The sequence below is a fragment of the Borostomias antarcticus genome (assembly GCF_949987555.1).
Source record: "Borostomias antarcticus genome assembly, chromosome: 6".
Classification (NCBI taxonomy): domain Eukaryota; kingdom Metazoa; phylum Chordata; class Actinopteri; order Stomiiformes; family Stomiidae; genus Borostomias; species Borostomias antarcticus.
Window position 1 is genome coordinate 19,439,728 of NC_140239.1, and position 23,881 is coordinate 19,463,608.

Below are 23,881 nucleotides of genomic sequence, written 5' to 3' on the forward strand. Positions count from 1 at the left end.
GATTGCTGTAACTGCATGAACACGGGCATTATCTTCTTTGAAGAAGGATTTGCTGGAGAAGAATTTTGTTAAAATAGTCCCAGGGCTTTCATTAGCTACGTCAAAATCTGCCGGCCTGGGCAGGGTTTGAGTTCTCCCTCCTGTGTGTTTGGGGAATAGGTTGAATATGAAGACACTTTCCACATTTAACCAACCTCCCAGATACAGTATCGATACATTTCTGAGAGGGGGATCATGATAGATTTATCTTAAACCGCCAATAGCTTTTGCTTAGGCTACTTGAGAGCATTCAAGTTTTTTTCCTCTCAACAAGGTGAGAATAACTTCTGTCGACTACATAGCCCACTATCTATCTGAATAGGCGGGTCGTATTATCCAGCAAAGGGAATTTTTAGTCCCTATTTCCTCCAAACATCACCTCAAAGATAAGTTTGAATCATGTCGGGAGAGGTTCGTTTGAAGAAACTGGAGAAATTGGTGCTGGACGGCCCAGCTCAGTCGAATGGCCAATGCCTTAGTGTGGAAACGCTATTGGATATCCTGATCTGTCTTTACGACGAGTGCAACAACTCGCCCCTAAGGAGAGAAAAAAACATTTTGGAGTTTCTGGATTGGGGTAAGATATGATTTCTCTTATTTGTAAAACGATAATGTTGGTGCAGTGGCCTTCTCTCACACTAGGCCCTCTCCCGAGCAAGGCCACCTTAGTACACTTCAGTTCTTAACAACAAGCTAGTTAGTAGGCCTATGCCATTGTGTTTTTGTATTGACACACGATTGCTTTTGAGATACGTTCAATGCAGGTTGATTGGTCACCACAACAAGAACAAGAACGCTGCTGTTATTTATATTGTGCCATTTGTTGTAGACGTGGTAGCGAGTGAAGGGCAGGCCGCTAAAATGTTATGGAACGTTTGCAATTTTGTAACCTCCTCCCCACTCCTCCCAGAGAAAGCAAACAGGACCACACACAAACAACTCCATCATCTATGGAAAAGCCGAACTGTGACGACATTCTGGGGTTTGGTTCGTGCATGAACGTGGAATGCGAACAACTCACCTTTTTATCTGGTGGCGAGCACTGTAGCCGGGCCGGGGCATGTCTGTCCTAGCTGCCTGTCTTTTCGGATAGTGGTGCCCCGTCGGGACTCGCTGCCAAGTGTGACTTCATTTTGACATTTCCCGTGTTGACACGGGACACTACAGACAGAAAAACTTGATGGGAATCGAGCTCAAACACTGCAATCGGCAAGCACAGTCGAAAAACATGCGAGTGCTTTTTATTTATTTATCCTGGAGTCATTCCCATTTCATGTAGGGGTAATAAACAGTTTATACACCTGCCCAACACCATGCTTAAATATGGACGAACACCTATATTTGTAGCTATCGCATTTGATCAGAAATGTAATGCTCATACACCAAAAAGCACGCCCAAGTACAGGCTTATTTTGTTTAATGTAACATAAGCTCGTGTACTAGCTAGCTAGCTAGCTATGTTATAATGAGTTGGCTATTTGATCTGACTTGTAATAGCCTAGTCTACCTCCTCCATGCTGTGCCCCTCACCGGGAGACAAACATTAGTGTGGAGTTTGCTTTTCTTCTTGTTTGGTGACCTCATTCCAGTTGAAATGGAGACCCCTGCATGACCTGCAGCCATGAGGTCTGGTTCATCCTGTACTGGTCTAGTATAGCCTACCTGATTTACTTGCCAGCCCATATCATTTATTATATTGTGATGTTTATTAATCATAACCATGTCATCTTTAACGCATGATATGAGGGCCAACCCTATATATCCCTCTATCTATCTATCCCAGACACAAGCAAGATGGAAAAACTATTCTCTCTGAGGCCGACTGCTGGCTCAGCACATATCAGAATTAACCCAGCGAACGGCTCTTTCACACGGTCTGGAAGTCTCAACTGGCCATAGCAAGCCAGTGCTTTATATCGCTGTTAGCCTGCTTTGTCTTCTGTCATTCTGAAATAAAGACCAGTCCCTCACATCAAAGGTGAACCACCAATGAGCTTGAGGCCTTCATCAGTCCTGTATGAAGTCAGTCTGCGGTGGCCAGCTGCTCAGCAGCTAAGTTCATATACCCCACCCTGCCTGGGCTGCTATTGGCCCACTCCAGCCTCTGATATACCCCACCCTGCCTGGGCTGCTATTGGCCCACTCCAGCCTCTGATATACCCCACCCTGCCTGGGCTGCTATTGGCCCACTCCAGCCTCTGATATACCCCACCCTGCCTGGGCTGCTATTGGCCCACTTCAGCCTCTGTTGTTCAGTGATTATTGTGGCGAGGTAGAACCAGGATGTGTTTGAGTTCGTAGTGACTGCGAGGCCTGACCAGGTGCAGCTGGGCATGGCTCGGACCGGCGACACGGATAGCAGGACTACTGGACGGTGATGATGGCGACTGGGTTTGATTGTACTGCAGTAGGGTCAGGACATCCTTGTCATGACGCTGTTATGTTATACTGTTTCCTGTCTGGAGATTCCGCAGGGCAGGGACAGGAAGAGCAGGAGAGAATTGGGAGGGTGGGGGCGCTTTTGGGCACATGATGTCATACCAGGAAGTGCTGCTCTTTGTGTTGTGTACTTGGTTGGTCACTCCTGTGTGCAGCTGACTAGTCTATATAAGGACACATAATCAGTGACGAGGTCAGCTACTTTTAATCAAGATACTCAGATAAATAAACAGTTCTTGTGCTCAGAACCACTCACTCACTCACTCACTCACTCACTCACTCACTCACTCACTCACTCACTCACTCACTCACTCACTCACTCACTCACTCAGAACCCACTCACTCACTCACTCACTCACTCACTCACTCACTCACTCACTCACTCACTCACTCACTCACTCACTCACTCACTCACTCAGAACTCACCCACTCATTCCCATCTCTTTCCTCTCCTTTTGTTTCGTCTCCCCTCTTCTCTCCTCCCCTGCCATCCACTCTCCTTTCCCCTCCTCACCTCTCTTACCCTGTCCTCTCCTCTCTTCCCATCAGACAGCTAAGTGCCATAAATGCAGTGGACCATCATTCAGTCACATTTTTATGAGTTGCATATCTCCAGCTCTCAGCTCAGCCCTGGGAGTGTGGCTGGGATACAGTACATGTTATCTACCATCGGAAATTGGCCTGCCTCCATGCTTGGCAGGTGACATACAGGACACAGAACAGAAGTGGTGTGTGCAGTATTGACCCAGACCGTAAAATGGCACTGCACCCTTGATAAACCTGGAAACAGGCCTTAACATACAGTACGAATGAAAAACAATGGATGAGATGATATAGCGAGTAGCCAGGGGTTCCCCATCCAGCAGAGCAGGAAAGAGAGAGTATAGATAACCCAGTTTACATCTGGAGTCTGCTTAGTCCACAGATGCACCACAAAAAACTGTTTAATAGCCAGAGCTCAGGAACGAGGGATCCTGCAAATGGCTTCTCTTCTCGCCTCTCCTCTTCTCTCCTCTCCTCTTCTCGCCTCTCCTCTTCTCGCCTCTCCTCTTCTCTCCTCTCCCAGGGCCCCGGGTTCTCTCCCTGGGTGACCCCTGTCAACAGACCAGGATGTGAACACTGCAGTTAGAAAGGAATAGGTTGCCTTACATAGACCAGCTCTTACCTGCTATGGTAAATACAGTGAGTGTTTTAGGCCTTTAATAAACGTCTAATTACTTGATTGTGTGTTTCCCTACTTGCTATCATAATGGCAGTTATAGTTGATTGATTGATTTATTAATTGATTGATTTTATGGATATTGAATCCAAGGGATAACATGTAAAAGTGTAAACACTTGTTTCCAACATAGTCCCTGATATCTTATAAAAACAAGACAGACAGTAATACATGAAATCCATAGTTACAGTAATAATTCAGTTATACTGTATAGGCCTAGTTGTAATAATAAATCAATTGTATAGTTAGCCTATAATGAATCATTTGAGGGGAGCACATCAATTCCACTTTATCAGTTATAATAATACACCAGTTATATAGTTATTATATAGGCTTGTTAGCTACCCCTGCACATTGTATTGTCAACTCTAGGCCTAGAACAGTCACAGGTTTCATTATTATAATCCATAGGCGGTTCTAGCCAAGAGAGTCTCGCTCTGCTCTTATACTACTTGGCATGGCGGGAGGAAAACACTGAGACTAATGTGATGGTGTCTAGCTAAGCTCTCTCTCTCAGATCGGAAAAGGAATGTCCTCCTCCTCCTCCTCAGTGAGTAAAACCAGGAGGAGTAATCAACCACTCTTCGTCTTCCCTTTCCCTGCCCGCCAGTCTTCTCTGGACCAATCGGACGGACAGACAGAGCAGCGCTGTGTCCTCAGATGAGTTTAGTATGTGAATTGCTGCAGCCTGCCTGGGCTGCCTGTTTGGTTGAAATGCCTCCGCTGCCATCTGGCAGAGACACTGGTGTGCATATTTCGGTCTCTCCCCTCACTGGGGCGACTGAACTGGGGTTTCTGTGGTCGCCAAGCCAGAGAGAGGATCCACACTGCTCCCTGCAGGATGGAGAGAGAGAGAGAGAGAGAGAGAGAGAGAGAGACAGTGTGTGTGTACAGGTATTTCCTTCAGCTGTTTAAAAGCTATCCAGCATCCAGTCATTTAGCATCCAGGGGTTGTCAAATTGAATGAGGCAATTTTATCCCGCAGTGGCAGATCCCGGCCATCCGCCGCCTGGATGAATGGTGGTTCTGTGTTGTGGAACAATCGGTGTAGTGTAAACAGAGCGTACTGTCTGTCAGAGAGCACTCTGCGAGCCTGTGTCCAGACGGGCTGCTCTTGACCTCTTGATGATTAGCTGCTCTTAAAATACGACCGAGCAGCCAGGCCAGGTGTTTATCAGTGATATGAAGAAACACTAGGACATCTCTTTCTCTCTCTCTCTCTCTCTCTCTCTCTCTCTCTCTCTCTCTCTCTTTCTCTCTATCTGTCTTTGTCTATCTATCTCTGTCTCTCCCCATCACTCTCTCGTCTTCTCTCTCTCATACTCCTTCTATCTCTGTCTCTGTTCAATTTACATATGGTTTACTGGAAGGTGTGATGGGTGAAAACAAGGTGGTTTGAACAGGAGGCCCAGCAGAGGTGGCGTAAGCCTGCAGTAAATTATTCAGAGTAAGAGCAAGTGCTTTTTGGCCCCGCGTGCTTGCCGTAGCCTGAGCATCTCTGCATTTTGTTGGGGCTCAGCTGTGTGTGAAAGCGCTGATTCAGGCCCTCAGTGCTCTGCTGTGGAATTTGGAGTGGAGGTGCAATGTTAGGACTACAGCAGCTGTTAAGGCCACATTCTTTGTCCACACCCTCTCTCTCTCTCTCTCTCTCTCTCTCTCTCTCTCTCTCTCTCTTTCTCTCTCTCTCTCTTTCTCTCTCTCTTTCTCTCTCTCTCTTTCTCTCTCTTTCTGTCTGCCCAGGGACAGTGTGTGTGTTCATTTCGTTACAGTGTGTGTGTTATTCTGATGCCAGTGTGTGTGTGTGTGCAGGGTGTTTGGCTATTGACAGTGTGTGTGTTGCTAGTGGCCGTGTGTGATGACAGAGACTGAGGTAGTGTGACAGGGTGGTGGGGCCAGCAGCACGATGTGTCCTCTATGGTAGAGCTGCTGAGTTGCATCTCTGCTTCATCCCTATACAGTCATGTCTAGGACCAGGGAGACAGTGTACTAGCCCCAGTCTAGGACCAGGGAGACAGTGTACTAGACCTAGTCTAGGACCAGGGAGCCAGTATACTAGACCCAGTCTAGGACCAGGGAGACAGCTTACTAGCCCCAGTCTAGGACCAGGGAGACAGCTTACTAGCCCCAATCTAGGACCCGGGAGCCAGCTTACTAGACCCAGTCTAGGACCGGGGAGCCAGTGTACTAGACCCAGTCTAGGACCAGGGAGACAGTGTACTAGACCCAGTCTAGGACCAGGGAGACAGTGTACTAGACCCAGTCTAGGACCAGGGAGACAGTGTACTAGTCTAGAGTCTAGGACCAGGGAGACAGTGTACTAGACCCAGTCTAGAACCAGGGAGACAGTGTACTAGACCCGGTCTAGGACCAGGGAGACAGTGTACTAGACCCAGTCTAGGACCAGGGAGACAGTGTACTAGACCCAGTCTAGGACCAGGGAGACAGTGTACTAGACCCAGTCTAGAACCAGGGAGACAGTGTACTAGTCTAGAGTCTAGGATCAGGGAGTCCATCTAAGGATATGTGAGAGAGAGAGAGAGAGAGAGAGAGAGAGACAGTGAGAAAGAGAGACAGAGAGAGAGTGTGTGTATGTGTGTGTGTGAGAAAGAGAGAGAGAGACAGAGAGAGTGAGAGAGAGTGGCTGTGTGCCCTCGACTCCTGATGGGCTATTTTTAGGCCGGTGCTGCTGGCTGACTGACTGACTGTGTGTGGTGTTCCTGGTGTGCGCAGTGTTCCCGGGGTGCGTGGCTCATTTTTTCCCCAGACTCTAATAACAACCGCTAGCTGGGCTGGTCCCCCTGCCTCCTGTCTGATATATGGAGCAGTAAATGACAGCCTTTCGTCCAGGCTGCTGTCCCAGCTCACAGGCCTCACATGGGCCTGTGGTGGGGAAGCCGGAGCCCCTCAGAGCCGAATCACCAGGTTGTCAGGCCTGATTTTTTCACTACTAAAATGAAGCTGTTCGTCTGTCCTGTGCCGGCTAATCTGATTACCTGTTTGTCTGCATGTTTCTCTCCTTGTCTCTCTCTCTCTCTTTCTCTCTCTCTCTCTCTCTCTCTCTCTCCTTCTCTCTCCTTTCTCACATTCTCTCTCCCCTCCCTCCTCCTCCCTCCCTCTGCCTCTCCATCCCCCCTCTCTCCTTCTCTCTCTCTCTCTCTCTCTCTCTCTCTCTCTCTCTCTCTCTCTCTCTCTCTCTCTCTCTCTCCACTCAGTGGTAAACCAGACTAGAGATAGAAAATAGTGATAGTTTGTGGGTTAAGCACAGGTTTTCAGTGGTTTTACTTTCTTAGGTTTGTGTGTGTGTGTGTGTGTGTGAGCGTGTGTTTAAGGATCCTGATGTGGTGGTGCTCCCCTCACCTCTTCCTCAGTGAGGGGTCACAGGAAGTGATGTCTAGAGCCATACAGGAAGTGATGTCTAGAGCCATACAGGAAGTGATGTCTAGAGCTATACAGTGTTGCTGCCTCTTGTGACACGACATGGGGAAATCCTGTGGTCTCTGATTGTCATCTCAATTGTCTGTGGTACATCTCTGTTGACTCATCCTCCTCCATCTCCCTGTCCTAACTGGAGAGAGCTCTCTTTTTCCCTAGGCTATCAGAGTCCATTCAGTAGGTCTAGGGTACAATAACACCTCAATGACATATATACATTGACACTTGTATTAATCTATATGCATAATTTACAAAATACAAAAAAAACATTAGCACTATAATATTATACAAGAAAATTAATTTATTTCAACTGTTCCCTGACCTCGAACTCCAAACCTGCTGGTTTGAAGGCACTCACCCAACCGAAGGAGCTATACTTTCTGTTGATCTCAGCTCTGATCTCTTCTCGCCCAATTGTAATAAATTGATATATCCCATGTGGATGCAGGTAAATACACTATTATTTGTGTCAACAACATACTGTACATCTGTGAGCAGTGGAGGTCAGTCGTTGGGCAGTACAGTATTATAACACCTATGTACTCGCAAGGAAAAATAAAGAAGTTACAAAAATCATTCAGGGAAAAAAAGTATTTGCTATGCAGCATATCAACTTATCAATTATCGAACAAAGCGCCTAACTGCCCATTCAGGGACCATTTTATGGTTCTTCCTTGGCCCGTGCTACATCCCTCCAACGAGTTTAATGAAAATCGGTCTGGTATTTTTTTCTGATAGTTCGCGCTCTGGGTGGAGGTAACAACAAGCAACGAGGTACACTGTAGATCAAAAATCAAGCAAGCAATGGCTGATCATGGATTCAGGATTATTATTTGCCTGCAACTTCACATGGGTATCGCACAGTAACATCACAGCAAATGCAATCATTTGATAGCAGTACGCAACAAAACTCTTATCTGTGAAATAAACAACATTTGGAAGATCCATCTCGCTGCAAAGATACTAGGTATTCCACATGACTGTTTTCTTCTATGCACAAGGGCCACTGTGACGCAGAAGCTGTTAATCTCAAAGACAGCTGACAGATTCCCTCACAGATATTAACGTTAACTACATATTATTTAGATAGGATTCCCTTAACTTAAATGCAAGTTATTTTATCATTAAGAATGTCATTACATTAATTTAATAGTACAACAGTGTGATGATTGAATTTAATTCTGGGAAAAAGGATCTCATATGTAAGCTAGACAGATTTTCCCTGCTCATCACTGTGCACAGATGTACTGTATCATTACTCAGGCCTCCTGAGCCCTTCTGGAGCTGGCAGACACCGAGGAACCTCCCGGCAGGAGGCCACCGGGCCCAACGCCTTGTCAGGGGGAAACGCTCTTTGTGACTTGTGATACGTATCGAATCATGTGGTCCTTCCTTGCGATTACCCAGCCCCAATATATCATATATTAGTGTCTCAGGAGGACTGTCAGTCTGAGATCCGATTCTCGGTTTTTCTCCCTCAAGTGCTTTCTCTCATTCACTCCCCAGGATGGATTTAAAAAGCCTGGGATTGGTGAAAGAAAAATAATTGACAGCAACTCTCCATCTTGTGACAAGCGTATACCGATGCAACGCTTTTCAGGAAGCAGTATTGAAATCCAAAATATCTGAACAATACCTTTGAATCCATGTGGGGTAACTAAGCACCAATTGCACACCGCAGGGGAAAGGAACGAAAATTGGAACGCAGAGTGTGTGACGTGTGTGCGTGTGTGTGTCTGAGAGAGAGAGAGAGAGAGAGAGAGAGAGAGAGAGAGAGAGAGTGTGTGTGTGTGTGAGTGACACTGCTCATCTGCCGTTGGGCTAGTGTGTGTTTTCCCCATTAGCCAAGCACTGCTGGACAACCCCCCCCCCCCATTCCCACTTAAAGCCCCTAACCCTTCTGGCTACAGATTGGAACATTGCTTCACACTTCAATAAAATTGTAATGTTAACCTTAGGTCGTGGCTGAAAATGTGTGGGTGTTTCAAACCATAAATACTTAGATATTTTATGATAATTACCTTCCTTTATGCTCAAGATGGTTTAGCCCCTTTAGCTACATTAATTGCTTTACTAAATATCCATCTGTTTAAATGCTCATTTTCTCTTAATTGTGCCCATAGGGATGGACACTGGGGCACAAGATGAGGACCAGTGATTTAAAACAAAAAAAAACAAAAAAAAAAACAGTGTATTAACTCATCATAGCACATCACTCATTCTAGATAGGCCTATCTTTGTCATGCTCTTGTAATGAATCATTTTGAGTTTCTGAATAGCCAGGTAGATGGTTGGAGCGGACCTGTCTAGACTATCACACAGATGTTGCGGCAGTAGTCAAAACAATCACATGTACACGGCCATTTAAATCTGCTTATCAACGAGGTCACACTCTGACCCCTATCTGGACATCTGGTTGCAGTTGCTAACGTCTCCTTACTTAACCAGTAGCTAGTTAGCATTTCTTTAGTTAGTTAATAGCCAGTTAGTGTTTCTTTAGTTAGCCAGTTGCCTGTCAGCGTTTCTTTAGTTAGCCAGTAACCAGTTATCATTTTTTTAGTTTGCCAGTTGCCAGTTAGCATGTCTTTAGTTAGCCAATAGCCAGTTAGCCTTTATTTAGTTAGCCCACAGCCAGTTAGCATTTCTTTAGTTAGCCAGTTGCCAGTTAGAATTTCTTTACTTAGCCTGTTAGTGTTTTATAGTTAGCCAGTAGACTAATGTTGTAGGCTAGCATTTAGCCTGAACCCAATAGGCTTGATTCTTGTGTTGCTGTTAAACACAAAGATTAGCAGATCTAGATCTTTGATAGGGAAACCATCAATAAAGTAGATCCATTACATTACCGTAATTTAGCAGACACTTCTATTCACAGTGACTTACAATAATTGCATTTAACGTAGGTAGTCAGTGTACTAGTCTACTACTCGCCAGAGCTAACAAGTGCATCTCCTTTCTAAACAAGTGACTAAGAGCATAGTCTAGTGCTAAAGCCAAAGTGCATGAGTGGCAAAATATAAATAATACAATGGGGTACGATCCTGGTTGTACTTAAATAGATCCTGGTATTACTTAGTTGTTCTACGGTCGACAGCTGTTCTACTGTCAGACAGATGTGAATGAACAGAGAACTGTTGAGCTCCCTCTCGTGTGTAGCTATAATACCATCACCATTATGCATCAAGTCCTGACCTGGGCATGTTATTCGATTGGCAGCTATGTTGTTTTTAGTTGAAAAAGAACAAACCCTAGGGACCTGGCATCCCCAATCCCAGAACAAGGAAGGACTCTGTCTCGCTGGCCTTCATCCAACGTAGAACGATTTTGCAATATCTTCCTTTGAAGCGTAATTCATCTCTCTGCTCCTTGCATGTATACAGTATGTGTGTCGTCTTCTCTCCCTCCCTCTGAAGGAGGAACTAGGCCTGCACGTCAGCACACGTTCCTCTGTAGCCAGATGCATATTTTCGAGATGCTTAAGGTTACAAGCCCCAGCATCGACACCTACCTCTCTTCTCCAGGTTATAATTAGCGGTGTGTGCAGTCGTGTGGGGATGGGTTGTGGCCTAGAAAGTGTCTCTGCTCTGTAGGACTGCAGGAGCAGTATATATAAATAGCTTTTGCGTCCCCCTCCATTTGTTCTCATCTTCTGCACAAAGCGGCAATTTGGTGGTTTTCCTCAGATCTGCCAGATCTTTCCTCTCATCATCCAGCAGGACACTGTGTATACTATTATAGCATCCTCACTCAGAGGCCAACACCTGCTGGAGGAAACCCAACAGCCCATTGTACACACAGGTAGGACAAGCTAGGCCTATCGCATGAAAGCACTCCAATACAATGTACTGGTACTGCTGCAGTGCATTTGCTCTGACCTGTCAAGTCATGTCATACCATAAAAGGAGGAGTTGAGGGGGGGGGATGCGTATGACACAGTATTGAGACATGGCCGCGGCCTCCTCCAGTCCCTCTGGGTCTTCCTGTCAGCCCGGACAGAGAGGCCCCGACTGAGAACACCTCAGCACTCCCGTTTCCCAGGCAACCAGAGCTTCTAGAGTTACCTCCACCATGACACCACGCCGCCACAGGGGGGGAAGGACGGACATTTTAATGCTGAATGAGAACCTGGATAATCTGTTAAGCAAATGGCACTCTATTTTTCCGCAGTGACAGGGTCGGCTTAAGAAGGGAGTGGTGGGGTTGTGTGTGTGTGTGTGTGTGTGTGTGTGTGTGTGTGTGTGTGTGTGTGTGTGTGTGTGTGTAAGGGGGATATGTGATTTGGAGAGTGTCTCTCTCAAGGCTCTCGATTGCTAGCCGTCATCCTAAACTGAGACAGTATGGAAGGGTGTGTCTCAATAGTCTCTAATAACTCCCTCGTCTCCTCTCCTCTACTGACATTGTACTGGACAGAGGGATCTGAAGGGTGTGTTAGATGCTAACCAAGCCTAGCCTAGCCTAGCCTCTTATTGTGTCCCAACCTCTGATGAGGAATAGAGTTGCCTCACCTGCTTTTCCAGGTTTACAGGCAGTCCCTCGGTTATATCATTGTCCTTTGAACAACCTGAACACACCTTTGAGAATACTTTTAAGGCAAGTCATTAAGTTAAAAGCCTTGAAGTAATCAATGTTTAGAACAGCAAAATCAACCGTCAGTCCCAAGAGACGGTCAGAATCGCCCTCTCCTGGCTCAGTTCTAAGTCTCTTGTGTGATCCAGTTCTCCTTACTGTTGAGGGGCTTGTTGTGATGGCTGTTGTGAAGACTCAGCCCCTCACCCTCCAGTGCTCTCTGAAATGTGAAGCCTGGCTCTGGAGGCGTCTGAGACCAATAAAGTCATTAGTTTCTCCATCTGTTGGGAACAGTTAAACCAGCAGGTGAACACAGCTGTTGTTTCTTGCCCGAGATGGCCTGGTCTACAGGTCCACAGCAGACCAGGGGTCAGATAATTGGGGTGCATTTGATTTGTCCGCCCATTCCGCAGCCCTGTCTGGTGAAACCAATGGAAGAGTCCATGTCCACAAAGTACAAGATCTCTGAGGTAATTCCAGCTACTTCCAGGGGTTTGAGCTATGTTCAGGCCTATTTGACCCATGTTTGGTCTGCTGGGGGGCGGAGATCCTCTTCAGACTGAGAACCCCCCCCCCCAACGTGAACTTACCATGATCACCACTGTTATGTGGTGATTGGTAGTTGCATGTGATGGAGGTGTTGCGATAGGCCGTCATCTTTCTGGTATGTGAGGTGTCCTGGGGGCAAAGACACCTGTGGAGGCACATTCCTTACTGCGTTGGTGCTCACATCGGACTGCAACACACACACACACACGTTATACTTATGAGAGCAGTTGTTGGATTCAAGGGTTTTGTGAAACTGTAAATAAATGTTTAATGTCTATTAGTTTGTCCGTAAACACTTCTGGAATTTGTCTGCAACAGAAGAAACGGCAGTTAGTGGAGTTTTTTCCATGTTTGCATTTTTCTACGGATGCGTAGCCTTTTCTCACAGTAGTCCAGTCACGACACAGTCCAGATCTAATCTATTGTTTGTCTAGTCCATTTTCTCTCTCCCTCCTTGTGGTTTACTAATATTTTGGGAACATCCTGTTTGTGTGTTTACCACACTAAGGCACAGATCATCTAGTTTAGAGACGGACCAGCTTTGCCCTCTTATTACTGCACCGTGTGTGTATGTGTGCGTGCGTGTGTGTTTGTTGAGGGTCGGATAAGGACCAACATTTCTGAGGGAATTCTGGTGTCACTGTTGTGTGCAGTGTAGCGTTAAACTCAATTTAATGCTCTGATGCATGTTTACTTGGTATGTAAGTGATTCCCAGAATGCTTCTGGTACATTTCGGTAGTTATTAATGATTTAACGTGTACCCTCCTCTCCTCGATGTCTCGCATACATCACACATGACAAAATACACGCTATGTTACTCCGCTTGGCATGCCCTCAGGGGAAACATCCGTCCTAGCTGTAGCTCCATGTCTGAGTGTCGGCCAAGTCTCCCAGACGTCAGGGTTGTCAAGCCCCTGCACTGGAAGCGCCTGGTTCCATTTCTATCTGTAATTTGGGTAATTTACTGGATCTTTTAAGCTACTTGCAATTAAATGCTAAAAGAGTATTTCTGAACGTGTTGTTCACGACACTGTTCGGTCACTATCTTCCTAAACATTTTTTTAACAGAATTTTCCAATGTTTTTTGGTTGATAACGCAGAGCTTTGCTGTAGGTTTCCCTTCCACCATTAGCTTGTATTTATCTAGTCTCTATTTAACCAGGATGTCCCAGGGATATAATGACTGTCCAATGAAAGGGAGACCTTTCCCAGAGGGTGGGTCGCTCAGGGCTAGCCCACTACTGACTCACTCAGACTCCCCTCCTCTCCCCACCTCTTCTCTCATCCTCCCTCCTCTCATCTCCTCTCCCCTTCTTTCCTCCCCTCCTCGTCAACTCCTCTCCCCCCTTCTCCTCTCCTCCTCTCTCTTCTCCTCTCTTCCCCTCCTCTGCTCTTCTCCCCTCTGCCCTCCTACTCTACTCCTCTCCCCTCCTCTCCTGCCCTCCTCTCCTTCCCTCCTCTCTTCTCCTCTCATCCCCTCCTCCTCTCCTCTTCTCTCTAAGCGGCATTTTTGTGTCGTTACCTCACTGTGGTGGTAAATCATCCCTGTTATGGCTTCCAGATGTCCCCGGCCCTCTGCTACTCCGCTGCTACTCTGACGCTACTCTGCTGCTACTCCGCTACTACACGGCTGCTGGTGCTGGAGGGATGTGTGGGATGGGAGACGTAGAGACTGGGATTCTCTCTGCTTTCTCTCTCTCTCTCTCTCTCACGCTCTCTCTCTTTCTCTGTCTCTCCCTTCCCTCTCTCTCTCCCCCTCCCTCTCTACTCGTTTCTGTTTCAAGTAGCGAGGCTAAAACAAATATACACACACATGTAGTGCACATTTTGAGGTGCAACTTGTCGTGATCGCACATAATATGCACACATAGACACGCACGCACACGCTCACACGCACGCACGCACGCACGCACGCACGCATGGAACCACTGACAGAGGCCCAGCAGTGTGAGTATTGACAGCCAGTGTTGCTGCCTCAGCTGAGAGTGAGCCCAGTTGACAGTGTGGAGTTTCCGTAGTAAGTGGCCCTGAAGAGACTGCAGGCAGCCAGAGATCTGACTGATAAGCATAAGGATTTGGCCCAAACCAGTCTGGCTGTGAATTAGCTGGCCCTGCTCATGTTTTTCCAGTTGCACTGATAGGCCTTAGTACACAGTGTGTGTTTCTATGTGAGCAATTGGGTTTCTACATTAGAAACACTCGTTCCTTCTCTCCTGGGTGCGTGACACGTTGTCTCACTCAAATATGGGCGAACATTGCAGCCCTGTGAGAGCTCTTGTGAACCCCCCTGGAGACAAAGTGAGCCAGTCAGCAGCAGCCGGCTGGAGAGTCGTGTTTGAGGCATTACAAACAGGCCTGCGCCACACCTTTCCATAGCAACCATTGCTGTTTTGGGCCCTGCTGGTATATTTTGATAGCAAAGTCATATAGCTCACTGTAAGGTCTTTGTCTGAACGAGTGTGTTAAAGGAGGTGTGCTGTGTCACAATGAGCATAGCCCCGCCGTAAGACAGATGAAACTCCCGATCCCTGGGTAAATCTGGGAGAGACTGGCGGTGTGTGTGTGTGTGTGTGTGTGTGTGTGTGTGTGTTTCTAAGTAAACAAAGGTATACGTGTTGCTTTTAGCGTACAGTGACTCTAAAGTGTTTTGAAGTCCTCCATGTCCAAGCAAATGGTTTCTATTAATCAAGTCCTGATCAAGCTGCTGTTGTGGACTATAGCCATTCTATTGTGTAATGATAAACCACCTGTTATGAAGTATAGGCCTCTATTGACAACTCTTTGAAAGCAATTTGATTAATTTGCTTTGGCCTTGCTCTGTACCGAAGCATTGAGCCTGTAACTATGCACAGTGACAGATTCAGTAACACGTGTTACAGATTCAGACATGGAAGGCTCTAAAGCTCCGGGAGCTCGTTCTCTCTCTTAAGTTACTCTTACTCATAAATTCTGGGTGTAGGCCTTTTTAAAATCACTGTCAATGTAGCGTGTAGTGTTTCCCTACACGGAAGATGGAATCGCAGAACAACTTCAAAGGGAAAACATGTCACTGGAAATGTTTGCCATTTGAAGTTTTTCTGCGATTTCCGGGAAAAAAAATAGTGGATGAAACCTAGATCATGTCCTTCTCACCAATTGAGAAATTAGCGTTAGATCTAAAATAGTTTTTGTTTTTACCTGTGAACACAATACAATTCCATTTAAAAATATTTAACGATAACTTCTTTGTCTGGAACCCATTCTGAAGTTTTGGTTATGCCAGTATTGGCTTGACATTAATTAGCGAATCAAAGTTTCGTGAGTTAGAATCAAATTGGTATCATCAGCAAAAATAATTGAAAGTAAGGTAGATGACACAGTAGCAAGGTCATTAATATAAATGAGAAATAACAGCGGTCCAAGTATAGATCATTGAGGGACACCACATGATAAATTGTTCTTGATAACTAGCTAGCCATTTTTGAAATGAGACATTCTTTTGTATACCAGCTTTTCTAGGATTAAAAAAAACATGGTAGAATAGAAATTGGTTGATAGTTATGAGTGGCTTAGAACGGCTTCCTGGTGATCAGGGACAGATGTAGTCTTAAGCAGGAGTTAAGTCTACAATATCATATGATATTGTCATCCCATTAGAGCAGATAACAGCTGATGCATTGATAAGGTAGGATCATTCAATTTCTTAAGGTAGGATCATTCAATTTCTTAGCAAGTGTGCGAGTGTTGAGTGATCGTTGAATAACAGCAGTTAAGTCATCTTGTCTGAGTGATGTTTGCCTAACCGGCTAACGTTGGGTCTAGCGGAGAAATCTAATCTAGCTCACAAAACAATACAAACATCTGCAAACTGGAGGGGTGATCTCTAGTAGCCTTTTTAGCTATTTAGCAAATGTATTGGCCTTCACCTTCATGCCAGAGCAGCGGTGTAGTAGGCAGTTGGAATTGGGGGTGTTGCAGTTTAGTGGCAGTCCCAGGGAGGGGCATGGATCAGGGTATAGATCAGTCTAGTGGCAGTCCCAGGGAGGGGCATTGATCAGGGTATAGATCAGTCTAGTGGCAGTCCCAGGGAGGGGCATGGATCAGGGTATAGATCAGTCTAGTGGCAGTCCCAGGGAGGGGCATGGATCAGGGTATAGATTGTATAGAGTCCGACCGATTAATCGGTTAACCGATATATCGGGCCGATATTCACACTTTTACATATATTGGCTATCGGTAAAAATAAATAAATAAATAAATATATATATATTTTTTTTTTACGTATTTATTGTGCAAACTCCAAGACATGTAACAAACAGTACAAGTCAGCAGTAAATTGGAAGTTTGACAGTTTTAGCATATCAATAAGACGAAAGCAAAAACAAACATGAACAGCGCTCAATGAACCGCGCTAAACTAACCCACCCACCCGCATGTCCCAGGAGGTACAAAGCACTTTTCCTTAAATGACAAAAATAACAAAAACGAAATAAATTTACAATAACTAAGTAAATAGCTAAAGGACAGAGAAATAAATAGAGGTATTGGTCAGAATTAAGTGTCTATTGAAGTTAGAGAGGTAACATAGGAGAGAAAGGGGTCCCAAGTTCTGTGGAATCTTTGTAAAGATCCTCTGACTGTGTTTGATTTGTTCTAGATGCAGAAAATACATTAAATCTTTCAACCAAGAAGTTGTGCCAGGGGGGTTAGGACTTTTCCAATGTAGCAATATACAACGTTTGGCTATGAGGGATGCGAGTGAATTTAATATTGTCCTCCACCACCAGAATATCGGCCACCAAATATTGGGATATCGGCCACAAATATCGGCCCAAAATATCGGTGTCGTATCGGTATCGGCTACTGCAACGATCCCCAAAATCGGTATCGGATTGGCCTTAAAAAAAGCATGGAGGGTCATGAATCAGGGTATAGATCAGTCTGGGTTTCCTCTCGCCCTCGGCAGGCTAGGCCTGCTGCCACGCTCACTGGTGGAGGGAGGGAGGGAGGGAGGGAGGGAGAGAAAGAGTGAAAGAAAGAAAGCAGGGTTTGATCTGGGTCTGTTTGTTTTATTTCGACAGGCATTTCCCTTTTTCACAGGGAGGCAGGGAGGGAAGGAGACTGAAAGGCAAACAGACAGACAAACAGACGGGGAGGCAGGCTGACATATAGACTGGCAGGAGGACAGACAGGCTGACAGACAGACAGACAGACAGACAGACAGACAGACAGACAGACAGACAGACAATGGCCCAGCTATCTGGGTTTGGTTTGGAGAATGTATTTTCCCGGACAGCAACACAACCCTGAGTCGTCATGGCAACTGGCGGTGCCGCGCTGCGAGTGATTTTTTTCGGGACCAGTGATTGGCCGATCACGGCGCAGAGATTGGAGAGCGCGCCCAGAGTGTGCCAAGCTGTTTACTCACTGTGTGGCCCAGGCCAGAGGAGAACAGCCAGCTGTGTGAAAAAGAATTTAGCCCTGATAGCCAGTTAGATTTTCAAAGCAGGCATCCAAAGTATAGGATAGGCTTTGCAATATAGATACAGTATCATATGCAAGAACACTGCATGGTCACCCCGAGCAAGTAGCTTTGCACACTATCTGACACAAACCAAACCATCTCTCACCATGGAGAGATCTGGCCCTCCACAGGGTGAGACTGTGAGTCTGGAACTCTGGGGCCTCTTTACCCCACCACACTACACTCCCCTGTTGCTACTGTAAAAACGTACACTATTCTGCTATTTTACATGTTTTAATGTTATGTTACACCGTGTCCTAACTGCTTGCGACACGAGCAACAGAACGCAACATCGCATGCTTGCTGTCCTAACTGAAACCGTTAAATTTCCTGTTCTGTTACGTCATTTGTCTATATTCCCAACTGAAGACAGACGCCTGTCAACGCGAGCAACAGGAGGAAAATAGGAACAGGACGAGCGTCAAAAGGGCAGTTAAAACGTCGCACCGCTTCGCGTTGCGTCGCTTGCGTCCAGTTAGGACATAGCAATAGAAAACAAATCAAAGGAACGCATTTTGTCGCTGACGCTCGCTCGTGTTGCGTGTAGTTAGGACACGGTGTAAGCATTTCGTTGGTCCAAGCCCAGAATCAGACCGTAACCCAGACCCAGACCTCTACACTGTCTGGCCCAGACACAGACCTCAGCACAGACAGGTCACTGGATGAATGTTTGCGTAAACAAGGAAGTGGATGAATGGTTTTCCACAAATGAGGGAAGTGCCGATTGTGTTTTGGGGCTCCTGATGGGATCTGCTACCAGAGGAAGGCCAGTGAACCTCGGTGATAGACTCCAAGGCTCTGAACCTGTTTCCACCACGAACCACAACTACCACCACAACAATAGGCGGCGTTATCATGTGCCGTCTGCACATCCGGAGGGCTCTGATAGGACAGATCTCAGCAGCCCATGAGCCTCGTCACCTGAATGACCAGTGATGCCTGTTGTGTTGCCTTTGACCTCAACTAGCCTAGCCTAGGATTATGGCACAATTACACTTGAATTTAGGAAAACATTTGCAGAAGAAAAACTGTAACTATGCAGGTTACCTGTCTCTCTCTCTCTCTCTCTCTCTCTCTCTCTCTCACTCTCTCTCTCTCTCTCTCTCTCTCTCTCTGTCTCTCCAGACTCTAACCACATCTCCTCTCCTTTTTCTGTCCCTATAGCCAAACCCTTTACCTCTAAGGTGAAGCAGATGCGCCTGCACAAAGAAGACTTCGAAATCCTCAAGGTGATTGGTCGAGGAGCCTTCGGGGAGGTAAGTCATTCAGCTTATATGCGCCCAACAGCAATGCACACACACTACAGCGCTGTACATACAATCTGCATGACTCAACCTGTAAAGAGGACGCAGAACATCCCTTATTGACAATTGTTCAGGGGAGAAAAAAAAGATTCCAACTGGAAGTGAAACCAGGCCTTGTTGGTAAGTGCTGTGGGGCAGTAGAAGCAGCGCTCTTACGTGTTCTGGAGGAGTGAGGTCAGGGCTGGGGAATTCTGGAGAGGCAGGTACGGTAGTGATGGCAGAGACTCGGCAGTCTAGGGTTACATCTGTCACACATGGCTGTTACAATATAGAGATGGTGTAGTGTAGATAGGCTCAGGCAGGCGTGCACGCACACACACGCGCACACACACACACACACACACACACACACACACGTAAGCCCTATATCATGGCTCCTGCCTGTTCTATGGGCCTGGAGCTCTGCCCCACCGTTTCACGCCAACTGGAAGAACAACATGGCTGTGTCCCTTCAGCCTGTCTGCCAGTGCTATTCCTGATTCTCTGCGGCGCATGACGGCCCATACTTACTTTATTAACGGCACAGGCCCCATAGAGTGCTGAATCTGGCACCCTGTGGTGAAGCTAAAGAGCCTTCCAGCACACCAGATGTGCCGTGGATCCATCACAGGCCATTTGGCAAGCTATGGTTCACTACGGTAGCAACCCTGCTGGATAGCATTATGGCTGTGTAGCTCGCTTGCTAGCTAGCGTACGGCTGTGTATCTCGCTAGCTAGCATATGGCTGTGTGGCTAGCTAGCATATGGCCACATTTGTCAGTGTCACATTGCATTATGGCTATGTTGGCTATATCCTACGCAGAATCGTGACCACTGATCGGCCTGTGTGGATGCCACATGATTTCTGGATCATGGTGACCAGGTCTGCCAGACAGCTCTGCCAGAGGTCCTCCAAATGTCACACACACACTGCCAGATGAGCGTCCAGTGGGAAGCTACACATTTCTTGCAGGATGTTTTTTGAAATGAAATCGTCTTTCATTCCGTGCCATTGCTGATTTTCCCATTCCCTGTCCAATAGCACAGTGGAGGGGTTGGAAGTGACCAATAGTAACTCATCTTACTGACTGGTTGGTTAACCACCTCCAGCAGCGCAGTCGCGAGGAGTTTTAGGAGTTGGAAGCTGTGGGAGGGAAAGAGGCCATTTTAGCCAGGACTTTTTTTTATTTCTTCCTCCCATTGTCAGCGCGTGACGAGCAGGGGCGCGCGCGCGAGGCCGGAGCTCTGCCGACGGACGGCCTTCTTATCACTCCGGGGCGGAGCGTGTGAAGAGCAGCCTCAGAAAACGCTGAGACCAAAGGGAGCGAGGGATAGGGCCGGGAAGATGAAGAGAGAGGGAAGGATAGATTTCGGGAGGGGGGGGTTGGGGGGGACTAAACACAAGACCACTGCCAGAAACACTGCGCTCCCCTTTTCCTCCTCTCCTCCTCTCGTCTCGTCCTCCTCTCCTCCACTGGCCCGATCAGGTCTCTGGGGGGAAACCCAAACAGCACTGGACTGTTATCATTGCTTTGCATTAGCATTCTCCTACCCTCTGTCTCCAGGCCATTTAATAGACTGCAGACTCCACTTGGGCTGTGTGTGTGTGCGCGTGAGTGCGTGTGTGTGTGTGTGTGCGCACACGTGTGTGTGTTTGTTTGAGTGCATGCGTGCGTGTGTGTGTTTCTATGTATGTGTGTTTTTGTGTGTGGTGTGTGTGTGCGGTGCGCGCGTGCGTTTATGTGCGCACACGTGTTTGTGTTTGTTTGAGTGCATGCGTGCGTGTGTGTGTTTCTATGTGTGTGTGTTTTTGTGTGGTGTGTGTGTGCGGTGCGCGCGTGCGTGTGCACGACCGCGCACGTGTGACTGTGTATCTGTTTCTGCATGTGTCTGGTGAGGGGATGATTGGTGAGGGAATGATTGGTGGTTTGAATTCCTCCCGTGGTGGAGGCTGCAGCGGAGCTGGGCAGAGCAGGGGAGGAGGAAGAAGGGCTTCTCTTTGTGTTTTCTCTGGCTGGCCGTGGCAGAGGAATCCAGCTCGCTGAAGTCATCCTCGGGCCTCCTGCCGTTTGCTACTCTACTCGTTTTAGGAATGCTGCAATCCGTTTGTTTACCCCGGTGAACAATGGAGGCTGGGGTTGCATCACGGATGTCGGCAAGCAAAACTCGCTATCCTATTCTATCCTAGAACTCCATTGATCCCAGTGGACATACCACTATAACCATCACTATAACTCAATTTTTGAACTTTTTTGTTGTTTTTTTACACCTCTCTAGTGATTTTAATTATTGAACACATCTTTCCCTTCCTTCCACCCTTTATAATACCCCCAACCCTAGTTCATACCCCCAACCCCTAACCCTGACCTATACTTATTGTAAGTCACTGTGGATAAAAGCGTCTGTTAAATGATTGAAATGTAAAGTAGCCTAATCAGCCAAGGTTAGGGATAGGAGCTGAGAGGCAAGTGCCCAGTGTAGAGGAGGCTTCTCCTGCCAGGCGGGCCCCAGCTGTGTGTGTGATGGGATCCAGGTGGCATTTCTCCCTGGAGCGGGGGTCACTACCTCAGTGGACGAGGTCAATTCCCGTGTACTCTTTTCCTGTTCCTGTCCTCCTCCTCCAGGCCCCAGTTAGAATAGTTCAAACCTTCCTTCCATCATTCCTTCCTAGGACCCACTGAGAACAGTTAAAACATGCATACTTCCTTCCTAGAGCCCACAATACTTAAAACATGCATCCTTCCTTCCTAGGGCCCCGTGAGAATAGTTCAAACATGCATCCTTCCTTCCTAGGGCCCAGTGAGAATAGTTAAAACATGCACTCTTCCTTGCTAGGGCCCACAATAGTTCAAACATGCATCCTTCCTTCCTAGAGCCCACAATACTTAAAACATGCATCCTTCCTTCCTAGAGCACAGTGAGAATAGTTAAAACATGCATCCTTCCTTCCTCTCCTCCTTTTGCTGATCACTGATTACACCTGATTAGATGAGCATGCTACACACCTGACAACCTGTCCTAACTAACGAACTACCTACCTACCTACCTACCTAACTCACCCCTTTTCTCTGCCTCATTCTGCAGGTTGCTGTGGTGAAGGTGAAGAATGCAGACAAGGTGTTCGCCATGAAGATCCTTAACAAGTGGGAGATGTTGAAGAGAGCGGAGGTGAGCAACAACAACAACAACACCAGCAATATCATCATCTACAACAACAATAACAACAACAAATCAACAACAACACCAACAACAAAAACAACAACAGCACTATGCAACCCAGCCTGAGATCTGAACCCCCACTTCCCATCCAATCTCCTACAGACATAATTGAATCTAGGTAGACTATATCAGACTACATGAGCGCTGTAGCTTTATAAAGTCTGTTCCTGATGTGCTTTCCTCATTGGCCTCCCCAGACAGTCATCCAGACATTCTTATTGGCCCCTTGGGGCCTCAGTGTTCATTCATACCTCAACCTCATTGGCCAGAACTGCCATGCTGTGTGTGCATGAGCCTGGACATGGGAAAATATCTAGAATAACAAACCCACTGTTGTATACACTAACACACACACACACACACAAGCAAATACACACACACAAGCAAACACACACACACACACACACACACACACACAAGCAAATACACACACACAAGCAAACACACACACACACACACACACACACACTAACCCCACCTTACCCCAAGACACACACACACACATACTAATACAGTAGGTAGAACATAAAAACGTCTGTTGATGTGTGTGTGTGTGTTTTCCTTTGCTTGTTCAGACGGCGTGTTTCCGTGAGGAGCGTGACGTGCTGGTGAACGGAGACAGTCAGTGGATCACCACCCTTCACTACGCCTTTCAGGACGACACCAACCTGGTGAGATGGGTTGAGCGAGGACGAGAGGATGATGTCATAGAGGACGAGAGGATGATGTCATAGAGAGGGGGCTGAAAGAAAAACACGGGAGAGTGCGATAGGGACCTCACATGAAAGGCAGAGTGAAAGACCAGTTGATTGGGCCAGGAACACTTTCCACAGGGTTCTGATTGGCTGTTGCCGAGTGGTCCAGACTTTTCCCTTCAGCCCAGGGTTCAAATGACAGGGCTGCTGCTTGTCATTCCTGGCATTCTCACGACAAATGTTAGCGTAGCACCCCCCCCCCCCTCATCTGTTAGAGATGTGCATCTGGTCTAGCCTGCTATTTCCAGGGAACCCCTGAAGAGTTATATGTGTAGTTTAACCCCTGATGAGAGGACCCTGGAGAAATGCTGCTAGCTCCTCCCTCCCTCCCTCCATTGCTTCAGAATTGGGAGGCAGAATAGATCTATAGTATCTCTAGAATTGACAGGGATATGGATAAATGTAAGAAAGTTGACTGACTGTATGCATACGTCTCTCTCCAGGGATTACTGCACTATGACTATACCTTCCTTTGTCCCTGTTCACTACAGTTCCTGGTGATGCATTTATCATTATGATACAGAATAGACTGACTATGTCCCTCTCTCTCTCCACCTCCACATGTACCTGTCCCTCTCTTCTTCTCCTTCTCTCCCTCTTCTCTTCCTTCTCCCTCTCTCTCTGTACTCCTCCCCCTCTCCCGTTCCCTCTCTCTCTCTCTCTCTCTCTTTTCTTCCTTCTCCTTCTCCTCCCCCCTCTCTCCTTCTCTTTCCTTCCCCTCTCCTCTCTCTCTCTCTGTCCTCCTCCCCCTCTCCCGTTCCTTCTCCTCTCTCTCTCTCTTCTCTTCCTTCTCCCACTCCTCCTCCCTCTCTCCTTCTCTTTCCTTCCCCTCTCCTCTCTCTCTCTCTCTGTCCTCCTCCCCCTCTCCCCTTCCTTCTC

At 47.0% G+C, this 23,881-nt stretch overlaps 1 protein-coding gene across 2 annotated transcripts in view; it reads left to right on the top strand.

Annotated features, from left to right (window-relative positions):
* Nucleotides 1-438: 438 nt before the first annotated feature.
* cdc42bpab (CDC42 binding protein kinase alpha (DMPK-like) b) overlaps nt 439-23,881 on the top strand; it is a gene marked incomplete at its 5' end in the record, with an annotated part of 60,576 nt that continues 37,133 nt past the window's right edge. For both annotated transcript variants that reach the window (XM_084439704.1, XM_084439705.1), the window contains 4 exons: nt 439-616; nt 18,910-19,001; nt 22,113-22,196; nt 22,823-22,918. In XM_084439704.1, the coding sequence (XP_084295830.1) occupies nt 439-616; nt 18,910-19,001; nt 22,113-22,196; nt 22,823-22,918 (450 nt within the window). The remainder of the gene's footprint in view (nt 617-18,909; nt 19,002-22,112; nt 22,197-22,822; nt 22,919-23,881) is intronic.